The sequence below is a fragment of the Mastigoproctus giganteus genome, chromosome 1 (genome assembly GCF_048544385.1).
Source record: "Mastigoproctus giganteus isolate SK-2022 chromosome 1, ASM4854438v1, whole genome shotgun sequence".
Classification (NCBI taxonomy): Eukaryota; Metazoa; Arthropoda; class Arachnida; order Uropygi; family Thelyphonidae; genus Mastigoproctus; species Mastigoproctus giganteus.
This window is the reverse complement of record NC_143575.1, coordinates 64,749,007-64,764,906: the sequence shown is the minus strand read 5'-3', so window position 1 is coordinate 64,764,906 and position 15,900 is coordinate 64,749,007. Positions and strand designations below refer to the sequence as shown.

Below are 15,900 nucleotides of genomic sequence, written 5' to 3'. Positions count from 1 at the left end.
AAAGAGTGTAAGCCAATAACAATACTATAATAATTAATGATAAACACCAGCCAAGAAATTAAACTGAAAATTTACTATACAATGAAATAATATACAATGATGCAAATAAAAATAAAACACTGATTAAATTATAGTTAAAATAAACTAGGTTAAAAGCGATAAAACAATGAAACCTGGAGCTTTCGGAGAACTGCCGTCTCCTTCTTCAACAGCATACTACTAGTGCTAAGACACATCCTTAAGTAGTCGGTCCATGGCACTCATGCACGTGATCATCAGACACATGATCTACATTCTCCATGCGCGTATCGGAAATGGAAGTGGCTCGGGAGTGTGTCAAACAGAAACGGTCATCCCTTCTGAGGACAACTGCCTCAAACAGGGGGTGTAAACGGATCCCCCTGTCCCTATTAATAGTATTGTGACTGGATGAACCGATTCGCAAGCTCTCGAGCCACTTACGTCCCCAAAATCCATGGGCGCAGTCAGTAATGACCGTGTCTTCAGGAGAGATCCGATGCTGCTTTTCCCAGAAATACTCTGCCACAGCAGACCTCGCATAGTTAGCAGTCTTGATAGCAGTCATGTGTTCCCCCCAGATGGTCCTTTAAACGTCACCCCGTTTCCCCCACTTAACACTCCTCACAATCCGGGCACTTAATCTCGTAGACCACATTGCTAGTATGGTCCTGGGCTACGGGATCTTTAACTTGGGATATCACTGTGTGCAACCTCCGAGCCGGAAGTTGCACACAGCGAGTCTGGCACTCCCGCAATGCCCGTACAATACGTTCTGAAAGGCCCGGATAGTAAGGAATGTATGCAGTAGCCACAGGGGCAGGCGACTCCCTACGATTGGACTCAACCCTATGAATATATTTGTCCAAGACCCTCTGGGGGTATCCACATTTCCTGAGGTCTGTCGTGACTTTGCAAATTTCTATTTCCTTTTCTTCAGAGGTACTACAGTGGGTCCCCACCCTATTGAACAATGCCCTGGCTACACTGTTCTTATGATGACAAGCCTGTGCTGAGCTATAATGAACAAATTGGCCACGGCACATAGGCTTTCTATAGATCGTTGTTTTTAATCTAGATCCATTTCTGCTCACCAAGACATCCAGAAACGGGAGGGACCCAGCTTCTTCCACCTCCGAGGTAAATTGTATAAATGTGGAAAAGCTGTTGAGCAAATTGAGCACCTCATCTTCCTTTCCCTTTTTAAAATAGTGAAGGTATCGTCCACATATCTCCTCCACTCGTGCATGGGGAAATTCAACTGATGAAAAACCCTAGTTTCCAGTTCCTCCATTGCCAAATTGGCCACAATGGCACTGATGGGGGAACCCATGGCCGTGCCATGGACCTGCTTATACATAACTTTTTGAAACACCATGGTAGCGCTTGCGAGGCAAAATTCAACACCTATACAAATATCATCAATGCTTAGTAAAGATCTAGCACTAAAGCAATCATCCCGTTCCAAGGCCAATCTTACACAATGCACCCCATGTTCAATGGGGATACATGTGAACAAGGATACCACATCAAACGAAATCATGAGTTCGTCTTCACCTATAGATTGGCTTCTTATAAAGCTCACAAATTCCTTGCTGTTCCTGATTACTAAACTGGAGCGTCCCACTATAGGAGCGATGACTCCAGCTAAAAATCCAGATAAAGTATAAGGTATGTTCGTGTCAGACGGCACCTGGGATTTCTCCCATCTCCACCAGATAAAGCATAAGTGGGACTACCCACAAATGATACTATAAAATGATATAAATAATACTATCTCTCCAATTGCAGAGATAGCTATGGAAGTGGAAAAAGCCATCAACAAGTTACCTGTTACCCAAGCTGATGAGATACGGGTTAGGGTTGCGGCTATTTTGAGTCAGACCAGGACAGCACATTCTAATCTCAGTCATAAACATGAAAGAGCATTAAGACAACTCAGAAAAGATGAGAATATCATAATGTTACCTGCCGACAAAGGCAGATCTACAGTGGTACTGAATAAGGATGATTATTGTGCAAAAGCTCTGGATCTTTTACAGGATAGCAACATATATAAAGTTACCCATCGAAATCCGTTAGCTGGTTTGGAGAGACAAGTCAACAACATTATACAGGGATGGCATAAGGCTGGTAAAATAACCAAAGAATTTTATTGGTCTCTTCATGCCTCAGGTTGTTGATTACCTCGGTTTTATGGTCTCCCAAAGACGCACAAGGTAGGCATTCCATTGAGACCTATAGTATCATTTGTGGGTAGTCCCACTTATGCTTTATCTGGATTTTTAGCTGGAGTCATCTCTCCTATAGTGGGACGCTCCAGTTTAGTAATCAGGAACAGCAAGGAATTTGTGAGCTTTATAAGAAGCCAATCTATAGGTGAAGACGAACTCATGATTTCGTTTGATGTGGTATCCTTGTTCACATGTATCCCCATTGAACATGGGGTGCATTGTGTAAGATTGGCCTTGGAACGGGATGATTGCTTTAGTGCTAGATCTTTACTAAGCATTGATGATATTTGTATAGGTGTTGAATTTTGCCTCGCAAGCACTACCATGGTGTTTCAAAAAGTTATGTATAAGCAGGTCCATGGGTTCCCCCATCAGTGCCATTGTGGCCAATTTGGCAATGGAGGAACTGGAAACTAGGGTTTTTCATCAGTTGAATTTCCCCATGCGCGAGTGGAGGAGATATGTGGACGATACCTTCACTATTTTAAAAAAGGGAAAGGAAGATGAGGTGCTCAATTTGCTCAACAGCTTTTCCACATTTATACAATTTACCTCGGAGGTGGAAGAAGCTGGGTCCCTCCCGTTTCTGGATGTCTTGGTGAGCAGAGATGGATCTAGATTAAAAACAACGATCTATAGAAAGCCTATGTGCCGTGGCCAATTTGTTCATTATAGCTCAGCACAGGCTTGTCATCATAAGAACAGTGTAGCCAGGGCATTGGCATTGTTGAATAGGGTGGGGACCCACTGTAGTATCCCTGAAGAAAAAGAAATAGAAATTTGCAAAGTCACGACAGACCTCAGGAAATGTGGATACCCCCAGAGGGTCTTGGACAAATATATTCATAGGGTTGAGTCCAATCGTAGGGAGTCGCCTGCCCCTGTGGCTACTGCATACATTCCTTACTATCCGGGCCTTTCAGAACGTATTGTACGGGCATTGCGGGAGTGCCAGACTCGCTGTGTGCAACTTCCGGGTCGGAGGTTGCACACAGTGATATCCCAAGTTAAAGATCCCGTAGCCCAGGACCATACTGGCAATGTGGTCTATGAGATTAAGTGCCCGGATTGTGAGGAGTGTTATGTGGGGGAAACGGGGCGACGTTTAAAGGACCGTCTGGGGGAATACACGACCGCTATCAAGACTGCTAACTATGCGAGGTCTGCTGTGGCAGAGCATTTCTGGGAAAAGCAGCATCGGATCTCCCCTGAAGACACGGTCATACTGACCGCACCCATGGATTTTGGGAACGCAAGTGGCTCGAGAGCTTGCGAATCGGTTCATCCAGTCACAATACTATTAATAGGGACAGGGGGATCCGTTTACACCCCCTGTTTGAGGCAGTTGTCCTCAGAAGGGATGACCGTTTCTGTTTGACACGCTCCCGAGCCACTTCCATTTCCGATACGCGCATGGAGAATGTAGATCATGTGTCTGATGATCACGTGCATGAGTGCCATGGAACGGCTACTTAAGGATATGTCTTAGCACTAGTAGTATGCTGTTGAAGAAGGAGACGGCAGTTCTCCGAAAGCTCCAGGTTTCATTGTTTTATCGCTTTTAACCTAGTTTATTTTAATTAATTTTATTGCTTTTAACTATATTTTAAATTATATTTTAACTATAATTTAATCAGTGTTTTATTTTTATTTGCATCATTGTATATTATTTCATTGTATAGTAAATTTTCAGTTTAATTTCTTGGCTGGTGTTTATCATTAATTATTATAGTATGGAAATTCCCAGCCCCATAGGCCTGTTTGAAGATAAAGCCAATAACAATATTGGAAATATGTACAAAAGGCCAATTAGTGATTAACATGCATTTCTGGCAGTTTAGGATACATGTAAAAGCCTCTATCTCACCACGTAAAATGCATTTTATGTGATGACATACAGGCCTGCTGTGAACCGTGGTGCTAAAAATCTGGCTGTCCCTAATTAAATGGTTGCCATCTACGATTTTGAGTATGATTGTGCACTTGGAAGTTGCTCTCTTTTTTTTTTGTGTGTTCTCTTACAGCAGTGGTGTCCAACCTACGCCCCATGAATAGTTTTTATATGGCCCACACTGAAAGTGAACTAAAACAGCATTTTAGAGAGTTGCATCAGTGTGTACAGGCAGACTTAGTTAGTTAGTTAGTTATTTGGTTTTTAGGAGCATTAGCAACTAAGGCGATATTGCTCCGAGATATGCGGTGGTCATTCCCTGACCTTTCCGCATCCTCCGTATTTGGTAGTGACGGGCTCGAACCCTGGTCTAATCAAGAAGCGTGTGCTACACACTGCACCTCCTTCCCATCTGGCTATGGTGGCGCCGCACAGGCAGGCATGCAAATATTCAGCTCGACTGTATGAAATGTGCACATGTGGTTCAGTGCAGTCATATGTAAGCTATTATGTACATATCAATCTTTTCATATTGTGAAATTGTACTATTTTGATATAACTTGTTTATTGTATTGAATTATTATTAATTTGTATTGAATGGAAAAAAAAAATCATCTTTAAAAATGTTCCAAAAGAGGGAAATCGATTTGGAGTGTCATGTTTTTGATCGAAGGTGGACTGAAGACTAATTTGGCAGATTTTTCTGCATGTTAATTCCCTCGTATGGCTGTGTGATCAGGGATCACACAGTATGATCTGTACATTTATGATACTGTGTGATAGAGACTTCTTCCAAACATAAGTTAAGGCTATTTTGATCACAGAGTTCAGCAGTGTAATTACTACATTCAACTGGAAGTTTTCTGGCAATGCAGATGTCTAAAAGGCTGCTTCTGAGGCAATATTATTCCAGATTTGGAGCCATCTGTGTAAAACAGACCATAATCATTCTGAGTTGATGCATCATGGTATGAAGCTGATGAATATTCTTTTGGCGAGAATATTTTTTCCCCCTTGTCAGCAGTGATGTCAAATGGTGGAATATGATACAGCCATGGGGAATTGCATGAGTATTAGGGGGCGGGGAGGGGTCACTTTACAGAGATTGCCATTCGGTAAGTAAGGATTGAAGATATATCATTTTAAGCTGATTTACAGATGGATAAGCGCTAAATATATTTTCCCAATTTGAAGAAAAGAGTGCTCTGTTGACTGAATGATTTGGTTGGCCTTTATTTTCATGTATGGTTTAAGAATAATGTTTGTCTACACAGTTGAAGTGCAGATTCTGTTATTCTTATGTCAGTATTTGAAAACTTAAGCAATACTTCAAATTCATCAAATTATATATTGTGCTCCTAGCAATAACAGGATCTGGAAAAGTTGAGCAGATGGGCTCTGAGGTGGCAACTGAAGTTTAACATTGACAAATGAAAAGTGCAGTAACCCCAGAGTAACATACCAACTGTGTGGTACTACACTAAGGGTAGTGGAGAATGAAAAAAACCTGGGGGTAATTGTGCAGTAAGATATGAAGTTTTCTGAGCAGGGATAAGGAGGTGATTATCCCCTTGTATAAGGCAATGGTCAGACCACACCTTGAGTACTGTATACGGGTCTGGAGACCTCATTTTAGGAAAGATGTAGAGATTATTGAGTAGAAAAAGGGTTGCTGTTACTAAGAAAGGCTTAAGTTCTGCAAATTGCAGTGTCTGGAGTCGAGACACTGTGAAGTTATCTGATTGAGGTGTATAAAGCATTGAATGGTTTGACAAAGCTCAATACTGATAGGATTCTTCCAATTGCTCAGATTTTGCACTTGAAGGGGCACATAAATTCAAATTGAGGAAAGACAGTTGTAGAATAGATGTGTGGAAATTTGCCTTTAACCAGCATCGTATGCTTCTACTAGTGCTAATCTCCGACCTCGCCAAAAGCCTTTGTAATCCAAAAGCAATGCAAGAATCAATTATTAGTCAACATATCCACTAAACTTGCAGTTTTCCAACCCTCCCAATGCTGAAGTGATAACACCAGCGGATATTCTGGCACCCTTTCTATTCAAGTATATCTCATTCTATAAAAATAGCCTCTTTTGTTATCAAGTGCATGCTATGGTCAGAAATACTTTGTGCCATGAGCCTTGCACAATTTTCCAGGATTAAATTACCTGACAACACCCTCAAAATATACTCTATCCTATGATGTCTTGGCAAAATTCCAGACATTTTCAAATTCACCACTAACTTGTGGTCTTTTCTCAACATCACCTGATAACTATGAAGCAAAGTCTCACATTACCCGTACTTATTATTATCAGTACCAAAATGCACAATAATATCTAACTTTGCATCCTAAAAAAGGAGACAATATCACAAACTTATCCTCACAGGCATACTCTGGCAGGATATTCCACCTATCTTTATTATATGATATATTTTCCATTTTTCTGATGATAAAGTCACGAAGCATTACAACTTCCCCATGGAAGTTAGCATTAGCTTACAATGCAAAAAAGCGAGCTTATATATAACCCCTGGGGTTCACATCTGGTGAGTATGGGCTTGGCACACCCAGGGTGCCGAGCTGGATATCATCATTCTTCTCTTCTTTAGTAATTCCCTTTTCTCTCTCTCTCTCTCTCTCTCTCTCTCTCTCTCTCTCTCTCTCTCTCAGGGTAACTCAGGAATGTTTTTTTTTAGCTGGTGCAGCAAAAGCCTCAGGCTTCTTTGCACCATATGGCTAATGATAATTATAATAAAATAATATAGCATCAGACAAAAAAGAAAAAAAAAAATATTCCCATTTGATCCATCCATTCACACCAAAAGTTTGTCTAGTTCAGCCTTGAATTTATTTAAGCTGTCACCTTCAAGAACGACAAATGGAGGTTCATCCCAGCGCTCGACCACCTGATGGCTAAGAGCAAATTTCCACAAATCTATTCTATGACTGTCTTTTCCCGATTTCAATTTACACTGCTTGAGGTGTGGAATCTGAACAAGATGAAGGATCCCATCAGTATTGAGCGTGCTCAAACCATTCAAGGCATAAGGCCTTGAATGGTTTGACACTCAGATCACCTCTCAGGTACCTAGTTTTGACACTGCAATTTGCTGAACATAAGCCTTTCTTGATAACACCATCCCTTTGTTCCCCTCACTAATCTCGTTGCTCTTCTCTGTACTCATTCCAGCAGCTCTACATCTTTCAATAAAAAGAGACCACTAAACCTGCATGCAATACTCAAGGTGTGGCATGAACATTGCCTTATACAATGGGATAATCATCTCCTTATCCCTGCTAGAAAAATTCCTATTTACCATTGACAACACCCCATGAGCTACTTTGCAGCCTAGCTGCACTGCTCAGAAAATTTCATATCTGACTGTACAATTACCCACAGGTTTTTTTCTTTCTCCACTACCAAGAGTGTAGTACTGCACAGTTGGTATGTTACTCTGGGATTACTGCTACCTTTTTTGCAGTACTTTGCATTTGTCAACATTAAACTTCAGTTACCACCTCTCAGCCCATCTGCTCAACTTTTCTAGATCCTCTTGCAGTAGAGTACCATGTTTACCATCATTAACAACCCTACCAGTCTTCGTATATCTGCTAACTTTGACATTAAGCCTGGTATACCTTCATCAATATCATTGATAAATACAGAATTTTTTAAATACAGATAAATAAAGATCTAATCAATGTCCATTGATTAGATCTCTCTGTGTTCTCTCACTCAACCATTCCTATATCCATAGCAGCAACTTGCCATTAATGTCATACTGCACCAACTTGTAAAGTAGTCTTCCATGAGAAACAGCATCAAAAGTGTTTCTAAAATCCAAGTATACAATAACAACATTATTTTTAGCATCCAGTTCCTTTGTGACCACATCGTAGTATCCCATCAAATTTGTCAGACAAGACTTCCCTTAACAAACCCATGCTGTGTCTGAACGATAACTGCAGTCTTGTCTAGATGATCCTGCAGCACTTCTTTAACCAGTTTTTTTTTTTTTTTTTTTTTGTTAGTTGTTGGCGCATCAGCTTCTGTAGCCATAATGCACCTCCCAAAGTTTTTGCATTTTCCACTCTGATCCAAGCCCGAGGCAGGATTTGAACCCGCGATCTTGGGTTGCCAGGCAGGCACTTTACCCACCCGGCTAGCCTGGTCGGCTTCTTTAACCAGTGACTCCATTATTTTCCACAGAACAGAAGTTAAACTAACAGGTCTGTAATTACTCGTATCACCTTTCATTCCCTCTTTGTGGATTGGGAATTCATTAGCACATCTCCACTCCATGGGGATCTCCCCCGAGTCCAAGGAAGCTCTCAAAATTATGGCTAGGGGTTTGCTGTCTTCTTTAATATAACCAGATAGATCCCATCCACGCCAGATGCCTTTCTTATGTTTAACTGCAACAATTTCCCTCCCCTTTGTTCTTAGTTATTACAAAATCACTTAACTCCCTGTTAGAGTTTGATAAGCCTCTGGCCTTCATTTCCCTACGGAATTCCTTATATGTGAATGTAGATGCAAAATACTCCTTAAGTTTGTCAGGTACGTAAGCAGAATCATCAACAATTGAATCACTGATATGAAGTGGATCAATCTGATTTAGCATCTTCCTTCTATATTTTGCATAAGTAAAAAAGTCTGCTGTTTTTCTTTCCATTTTTTCCCAAGGATTTCTCATAATCTACCTTTGCTTTTCTAATCTGCTTTGTGACTTGATTACAGACTATCTTATATCTACAATGGGGACCCCATGCATTTTTCTTCTTTGCCACGAGTCTTATTAGTTTGGCTGACATCCATTTAGGCCTAATCCTTGAACAGTATTTCTTGGTTAGTAAGAAAAGCCTAGTAGCTTCTAAGATTTAGAAGTTGCTGTTGGTAACGTCATCAGTTGGTCCCACTGTATAGAATTTAAAAACTCTCAGACCACTGTAGTCACCTTTACAAAAGCAACAACTCTTCCTCCTTACCCCTGATGGTAGTTACATCTTTAAGTAAATCCCACATCAGCACACTGTGATCACTGCCACCAAGTGGTTCTTTTATCTGCAGATTCTTAATACGTGAATAATCACTGCTGATAACCAGATCAAGAGTATTATTCTCTCTGGTTGCCTCTTGAACATGCTGCTATTGAAAACAATCATCCAATAAATTCGCAAAAGTCTTTCTAGTGTGTGAGTGACCAACCCACAAGCTGCAGTCTATATGTGGGAAATCAAAATCCCCCATTATAAGACAATCTGATTCACAGGCCCACTCTATTTCTTTGTACAGTTGTTCGTTGCTATGATTCTTCCATGTCTACTGCCCTTAGTGATCATGCAGTTCAGAGAAATGTGTGAGGGTAGATTTTGGAACTGAGATGTGCAGCCAATACCCGATCAATAACCTGATTTAATTTCCTCAAAAGATTTTACTCAGTTTGTCCAGAACTGGAACTCATCCATCACAACCAAATTTCCACTTAACTTCCTCACTCTCTTTGCACCTAGCACAAGCAGTAATAAGGCCTTTATTTGTAAAACTGTCTTCAACAATTCAGCATGAGCAAAGAGATCTTCACTGCATTGAGCTATATGTTTTGCTGGTCTAGTTCAAATTATAATTTTGGCTAAAAACTGTCATTAACCTAGAGCCAAATACCAAAGTATACTATGGAATACATAAATATAACATAAATTCAAATGGCAGTGTGCTACTGCAACAGGATCTAGATAATTTGGGCAGATGGGGGTAAGAAGTGGCAACTGAAGTTTAACCTTGACAAATGCAAAGTACTGCATATGGGTAGAAGTAACCTCAGAGAAACGTACCAACTGTGTGGTACTACACTTAAGGTGGTAGAAAATGAAAAAGACTTGGGAGTAATTGTGCAGTCAGATATGAAGTTTTCTAAGCAATGCAGACAGGCTGCCAGGGCAGGTCATGAGGTTTTATCAATGATATATAGGAATTTTGCTAGCAGGGAGAAGGAGGTGATTGTCCCTCTGTATAAGGCAATGGTCAGGCCATGCCTTGAGTACTGCGTACAGGTCTGGAGGCCTCATTTTAAGAACGATGTAGATTTGCTTGAGCATGTACAGAGAAGGGCAACAAGATTGGTGAGGGGAATGAAGGGATCCTCTTACCAAGAGAGGATTAAGTTCTGAAAATTGCAGTGCCTGGAGACTAGGCACCTGCGCGCTGATCTGATTGAGGTGTATAAGGCCTTGAATGGGTTGAGCACACTGAATTCTGATGGGATCCTTTCACTTCAGATTACGAACCTAAGGGGGCATAACTTCAAATTAAGAAAAGACAGATGTAGAATAGATGTGCGGAAATTTGCCTTTAGCCAGCGGGTGGTTAATTACTGGAACAAACTTTCATCTGTTGTTATGAAAGTTGATAGGTTGAATAAATTTAAGGAGGAACTGGACAGGCATTTGGAGGGAATGGTGTGATTTTTTTTTTTTTTTTTGCTGATGCTGCATAAGCTCATACACGTGCTTTCTTGCATCACATGCCACTACTACTACTACTACTACTACTACTATTATTGGTAACTATGTGCAGCCTTAAGCCATGAGCACTGGCAGTAATCATGTGAATAGTTGACGATTTCAATATCCCATTGGGGATCAAGATCGTGCTACTCAACACAATAATGCGAGCAGCACAAGCACAACCTTGATCATATTGTATTTTAATGCTTTTATTTTATTTTATATTTTATTACTGTTTAGTATTTTATGTATATATCATTTATTTATTTAATAAATTTATTTTAACCAGTTAGTCAGTCATTGCTAGAAATTTGTATGATTATACAGAAGATATCAAAAAACCACTGAACTGTTTCTGAACTGAACAAAAAACCACATTCCCACTTAAAGAGGTAATGAAAACAAATAATTTATTTAAGCAATGCAAAATATATCAGCAATTTGTCATGTGCAGTACCCATTAATGCATTACTGTATAATATACATACACAATATCTAATTTTACCCATTAACAACTTGTACAGGGGTAATTTTGAAGTATTTACACTTCTTGCTGTGACTTTAACAGAAAATCATTCTGCTATCTTGAGAGGAATTCGTTTGGTAATTTCATATCACATTTGCAATTTTGCACAGATCTTTGAACTCAAATTCTTTAGCAAATAGCTTACCTTCATTTTACTGTCATGACTTACGAAGTTTTCTGCAGGAGGGTGGCAAGACAGTTGTCCAGAAGCAAAAGTGCTTTAGGTTCCATATTTATATTTCTTAAATGAGTATGGATAGATAGCACAAAAATTTTAAAAAACTGTTGCTCAAAAATCTCTACTGTCATCTAGGCATTCTTACTGTGGTGATGCAAAAACACTAATGCCTTTATATTTTTGTAAGGTAGTGGAAATATCTTGGTGCCCATGGTTTTCCTACACACAGTTTGACTTTGAGCGTGAACAGGTTTTATTGACACAAAACAGCAATGTCACCCTGTCCATCATTTTAAAGTCCAGTGACTTTTGTTCATCAGATTTATAAGCTAGTGTCTTATTGGGAAGTATGTGATAACAAAGTCCTGTTCGGTCACAATTGTAAATTTGTTCTAGAACATAGCAGCCTTCTTTTTTGGTAACTTAATTGTGATGGATAGTCATTAGCAGCCTTGGTGCCTGCAGATCAAATTTAACCTGAAATTGTAACCTGGAAAATTTCATGCCTCCTTTTTCATTGATCGGGCCAGCCCTTCCTTGCTTTGAATTTTTTCATGTATGTGTGTACTCTGCACTAGTTGTCTAAGTCTTACTTCACTGTTTCAGCTTGACTCCTGATAATTTCACTAGATGTAGGCATTCTTTCTACCCATTCTTGTGTGAACCATGTGAACATAGCCTTAAACTGCTTTCGCTAAAGACCTTCACTAGCACTAAAGTCATTTGTTTCTTGCCATAGGTTAGCTTCATCTTTTATCCATCCTCTGAGATTGGATTCCACACACCTATTTGTTGAGACACCTACGGTTGAATATTCCCCCATTTTAGTAAGTCGAGTGCAGATAGCTTTTCTTGAACTGACCATACTCACCAGTGTGAACTCCAGGGATCACATCTGGTGAGGATGGGCTTGGTATACCCAGGGTCCTGAGTTGGATATCATCATTCTTCAATTTCTTGGTGATTCCTCTCTCTCTCTCTCTCTCTCAGGGTAACTTAGAAATTTTTTTTTTTTTTTTTTTTTTTTTTTTTTTGGCTGGTGCAGCATAAGCCTCAGGCTTCCTTGCACTATATGGCTAATAATAATAATAATAATGAATAAGTGGTATTATAAAGTTTATTCACAGGACATCATGTTTACAGATAGCAATGGTGCTAATTGCTCCACGAGGCCTGTAAATATAAAATATAATTAGCAACTATAAATGTTCACCAAACTGGTAAGTGTGCTAGAAAAAACTGCGAACCAATCAAATTTGAAACATTGTGAAAAAAGAAGCGGGGGGGAATTGGAAGTGGAGATGGAATTGGGGTACAACCCTTGACAGCATTATAAGTGATTCCTCATTATATCAGGTCTACAGAGTAAAGGTAAAGCACAGCCAATATCAACCCACTGCAGGATGGAAGCCTCCTCAACAATTCATGCTGAAGGAAACGGAACATAATCTGCTATGCTGGTCCAGTGCAGGTGGGCAGATTGACCATATTCAGCAGTCAGTGGCTTGAACCCCGGTCCACTCAAAGAGCGTATGCTACTGCACTCCCGCTCCTGACCAGTTGGCTATGGAGGCCGTTCATCTTGTATTTAATTTCATGGACTGCCAGTGGAAAACAGGACATTTTTAAGGAGCCCCTCATATAACAATAAATTTGTTACAGTCAATACATCAAATATGTGTTCTAACACTAATTCCACTTAAACGTGAAAAACAGCTATACTTATTTATTGAACAGTATATTTCTGAAGAGACATACCAAGGAAAATTTCTTTTCCATTGAAAAAGCTTCAAATGTCCACACAGACAACTCTTCCAGAGTAGAATTTAACACTCTATAACAGGTCCAGTCTCGATCCAGATAGCCTAATATCTGAAATAAAAAAGGGAAGTAAGAGAAATGAAGCGTAACATTATTTACACTCTGCATAGTATAAACATTTTGTAGTCTAAGATGCCTTAATGAGTACTATACTTGATATTTTGTCTAAATTTAGAATAATTATATTTAATATATTCATTATAACTGAGAATGAAATCTGCTGTGTGCATAAAAAACATGCGTGTGTACCTTTAAGCACAAAAGATGTTTTATGTGTAAACAACTTTGAAGAAAATCAGAACAGTTTTAAAATCGAACAGCTAGAACCGAAATAATGAATGATGTAACGTTTTATGCTCACGCCTGCTACTTACTATACTGAATCAACGTTAGTGACATTAGCATCATACTTTGGTCCAAAATATTTAGTATGAATGATGCAGTGTTTTATGTACACACTCGCTGCTTACTATACCAAATCAACATTTGAAGAGGTTAGAGGTTGAAGAGGTTACCCATTTGATTGTAGCCATTTGTTGAAAGTATGATTGCAATAATACAAGTATTTGTATTATTACAATCCGTATTTTCATTACATTACATTGTTAGGTGCCTAGATGTTTTCACATCAATTAATTTTCTGAGTAGTGAAAGGGAAAAAAGTGTAAAGTGTAAAGTGTTCATTGTCTAACGGCCCAAGGGGTTTCCCCCATCTCCGTGTTGTGTACTCTGTTTGTGAAACACAGAACACTGTGAAGGCCAGAGATTTTAAAAAGTATAAGGTACATGTTTATGTTGTGTAGTGTCATGTTGTGTTGTTCCTCTGACCTTTTAGCCGTTGGGCCCCTAGTGGGACCCCCCTCGTTGCCCACACTTAACTCCGAGGAGGCAGGTCAGGCATAGAGGGATCACATTAGAAGTAATTACTCTGGCAGGCCCTGCCACCTAATTTCCTAAGATTTCAGTGGCAAGGGCCTTAAAAAAAAAAAAAAAATTAATTAAAAAAAAATAATAATAATAAATAAAATTAAAAAAAAACAATAAATAAATAAATAAATAAATAAAATAAAAAAAAAATAAAAATAAATAAAAATAAAAAAAAAATAATAAATAATAAAAAAAATAAAATAAAATAAAAAAATAATAATAATAAAATAAAAAAATAAATAAATAAAAATAATAATAATTATAATAAAATAAAAAATAAAATAGAATAAAATGCATATTCAGTTAGAGTAGGGGTGAAGACTGAGGAAGGGGGGACAGATAGAAATATGGAGATGATAGGGAAGGCAACCCCAGAAAGGTCAGTGGGGACTGGCCCCACCAGGAGAAAAAAAGGGGATAGCAGGGAGGGGGAGGAGACAGAAACCCGTCCCCTCCCTCTCCCTACCAGGGGAGGAGTATTAAAGTGAACCAAGTCAGGGTACATGGTTCGGAATGCTAGTTGGCCAAGAAAAGAAGTTGACATCTAATGGCATGCCAGTTGCGTTGTCAGTCTTTATCTAGGAGATTGTCTTATTGGTCACATCCATGAGAGACAAGTCCAGAAGTATAAGAACCTTTTGTCTTTCTTAGACTGTCTTAATTTGTGGGTTGTCTCTATTCAAAGGTAGTTATTTGGTAGTTATCTTTGGTGGGTGACATTTTGGAGAATGTATAGTAGTTCACATCAATGATGGTAATGCTGGTCAAGTTTAGCTGCCTGGTTCCATTTCCATCAGGGTCCCTGGGTTCATTTAGTAGAGGGTTATCATGTTGCTGCAATTAGTTGTCTTCTCCTCAAGAAAAGCTGCTGTGCATAGTTGGTGAGAGCTTGATACTCTTCCTTAGTATCCAGTAAGTGATTTTCTTTGCCTTTTGGTATATAAGTCAGCTTTGTGATAAGCTGGCAGCGGAGGTCATCGTAGAGGGGGCACTCGTGCATGAGGTGATCCCAGTCCTCAATTCCTCCACAGGCGCATGTTGGGTCCTCTTCTAGGCCAAAGGTTGTTAGTTTTGCCTTTATTGAACCATGGCCAGTAAGCAAATACGTGGCATACAGGCCTGGAGAAAACCATAATGGGGATTTTGGATAGATTCTGCTAACATCTGGGATGAATCTCCTGGTGATTTCTCCCTTGGTTGAATTTGTCCAGCGGTCCTGCCACACCCACTGCATGTGTGCTTGAAGTCTCCTCTTCTCAAATTTTTGGTTGTTGGTAAGATTCAGCTCGAATCCCAAGCAGGTCTGAGACACGCCCTTAGACAGATGATACAACAGATGATACGACAGATGATAGTGAAAGGGAAGTGAAATTGAATGCCACACTGTAATAACCTTTGTGTTCAACAATGCTGAAGTCAAGAACAAAGAACTGTCAAGAGTATCGAGCAAGCCAACCTAATAAAATAAAGATGGAGGTAGCAACGCATGTGCAAGAACAACAGAGGCCAACAAGATTGCAAAAAAGAAACAAAAAATTAAGCATTGGCTTTAGTAGGGCCTTCAATCAGCAATGCCACTGCATCTAACAACAATGTACCCGAAGTGAGTATTAATTATGTACAGCAGAAGAGTTCTCCAATTGCAGAGCAGATGGGTTTGAATGATCAAGCTCCTTTTCTTCACATAGACAACAATTTACATAAGAACGCCAACTGGGAATTTGAAAGCATATTTATGAAAAATGATTCCTGTTCTGTATTCTACATTTGTGATTGTCTATGGTTGAAAATG

The 15,900-nt window shown here is 39.4% G+C and overlaps 1 protein-coding gene across 4 annotated transcripts in view; it reads right to left on the bottom strand.

Moving 5' to 3' along the window:
• Vps13 (vacuolar protein sorting 13C) overlaps positions 1-15,900 on the bottom strand; it is a 1,645,987-nt gene that overhangs the window by 480,242 nt on the left and 1,149,845 nt on the right. For all 4 annotated transcript variants that reach the window (XM_090373229.1, XM_090373247.1, XM_090373239.1 and 1 more), the window contains exon 51: positions 13,119-13,232. In XM_090373229.1, the coding sequence (XP_090229355.1) occupies positions 13,119-13,232 (114 nt within the window). The remainder of the gene's footprint in view (positions 1-13,118; positions 13,233-15,900) is intronic.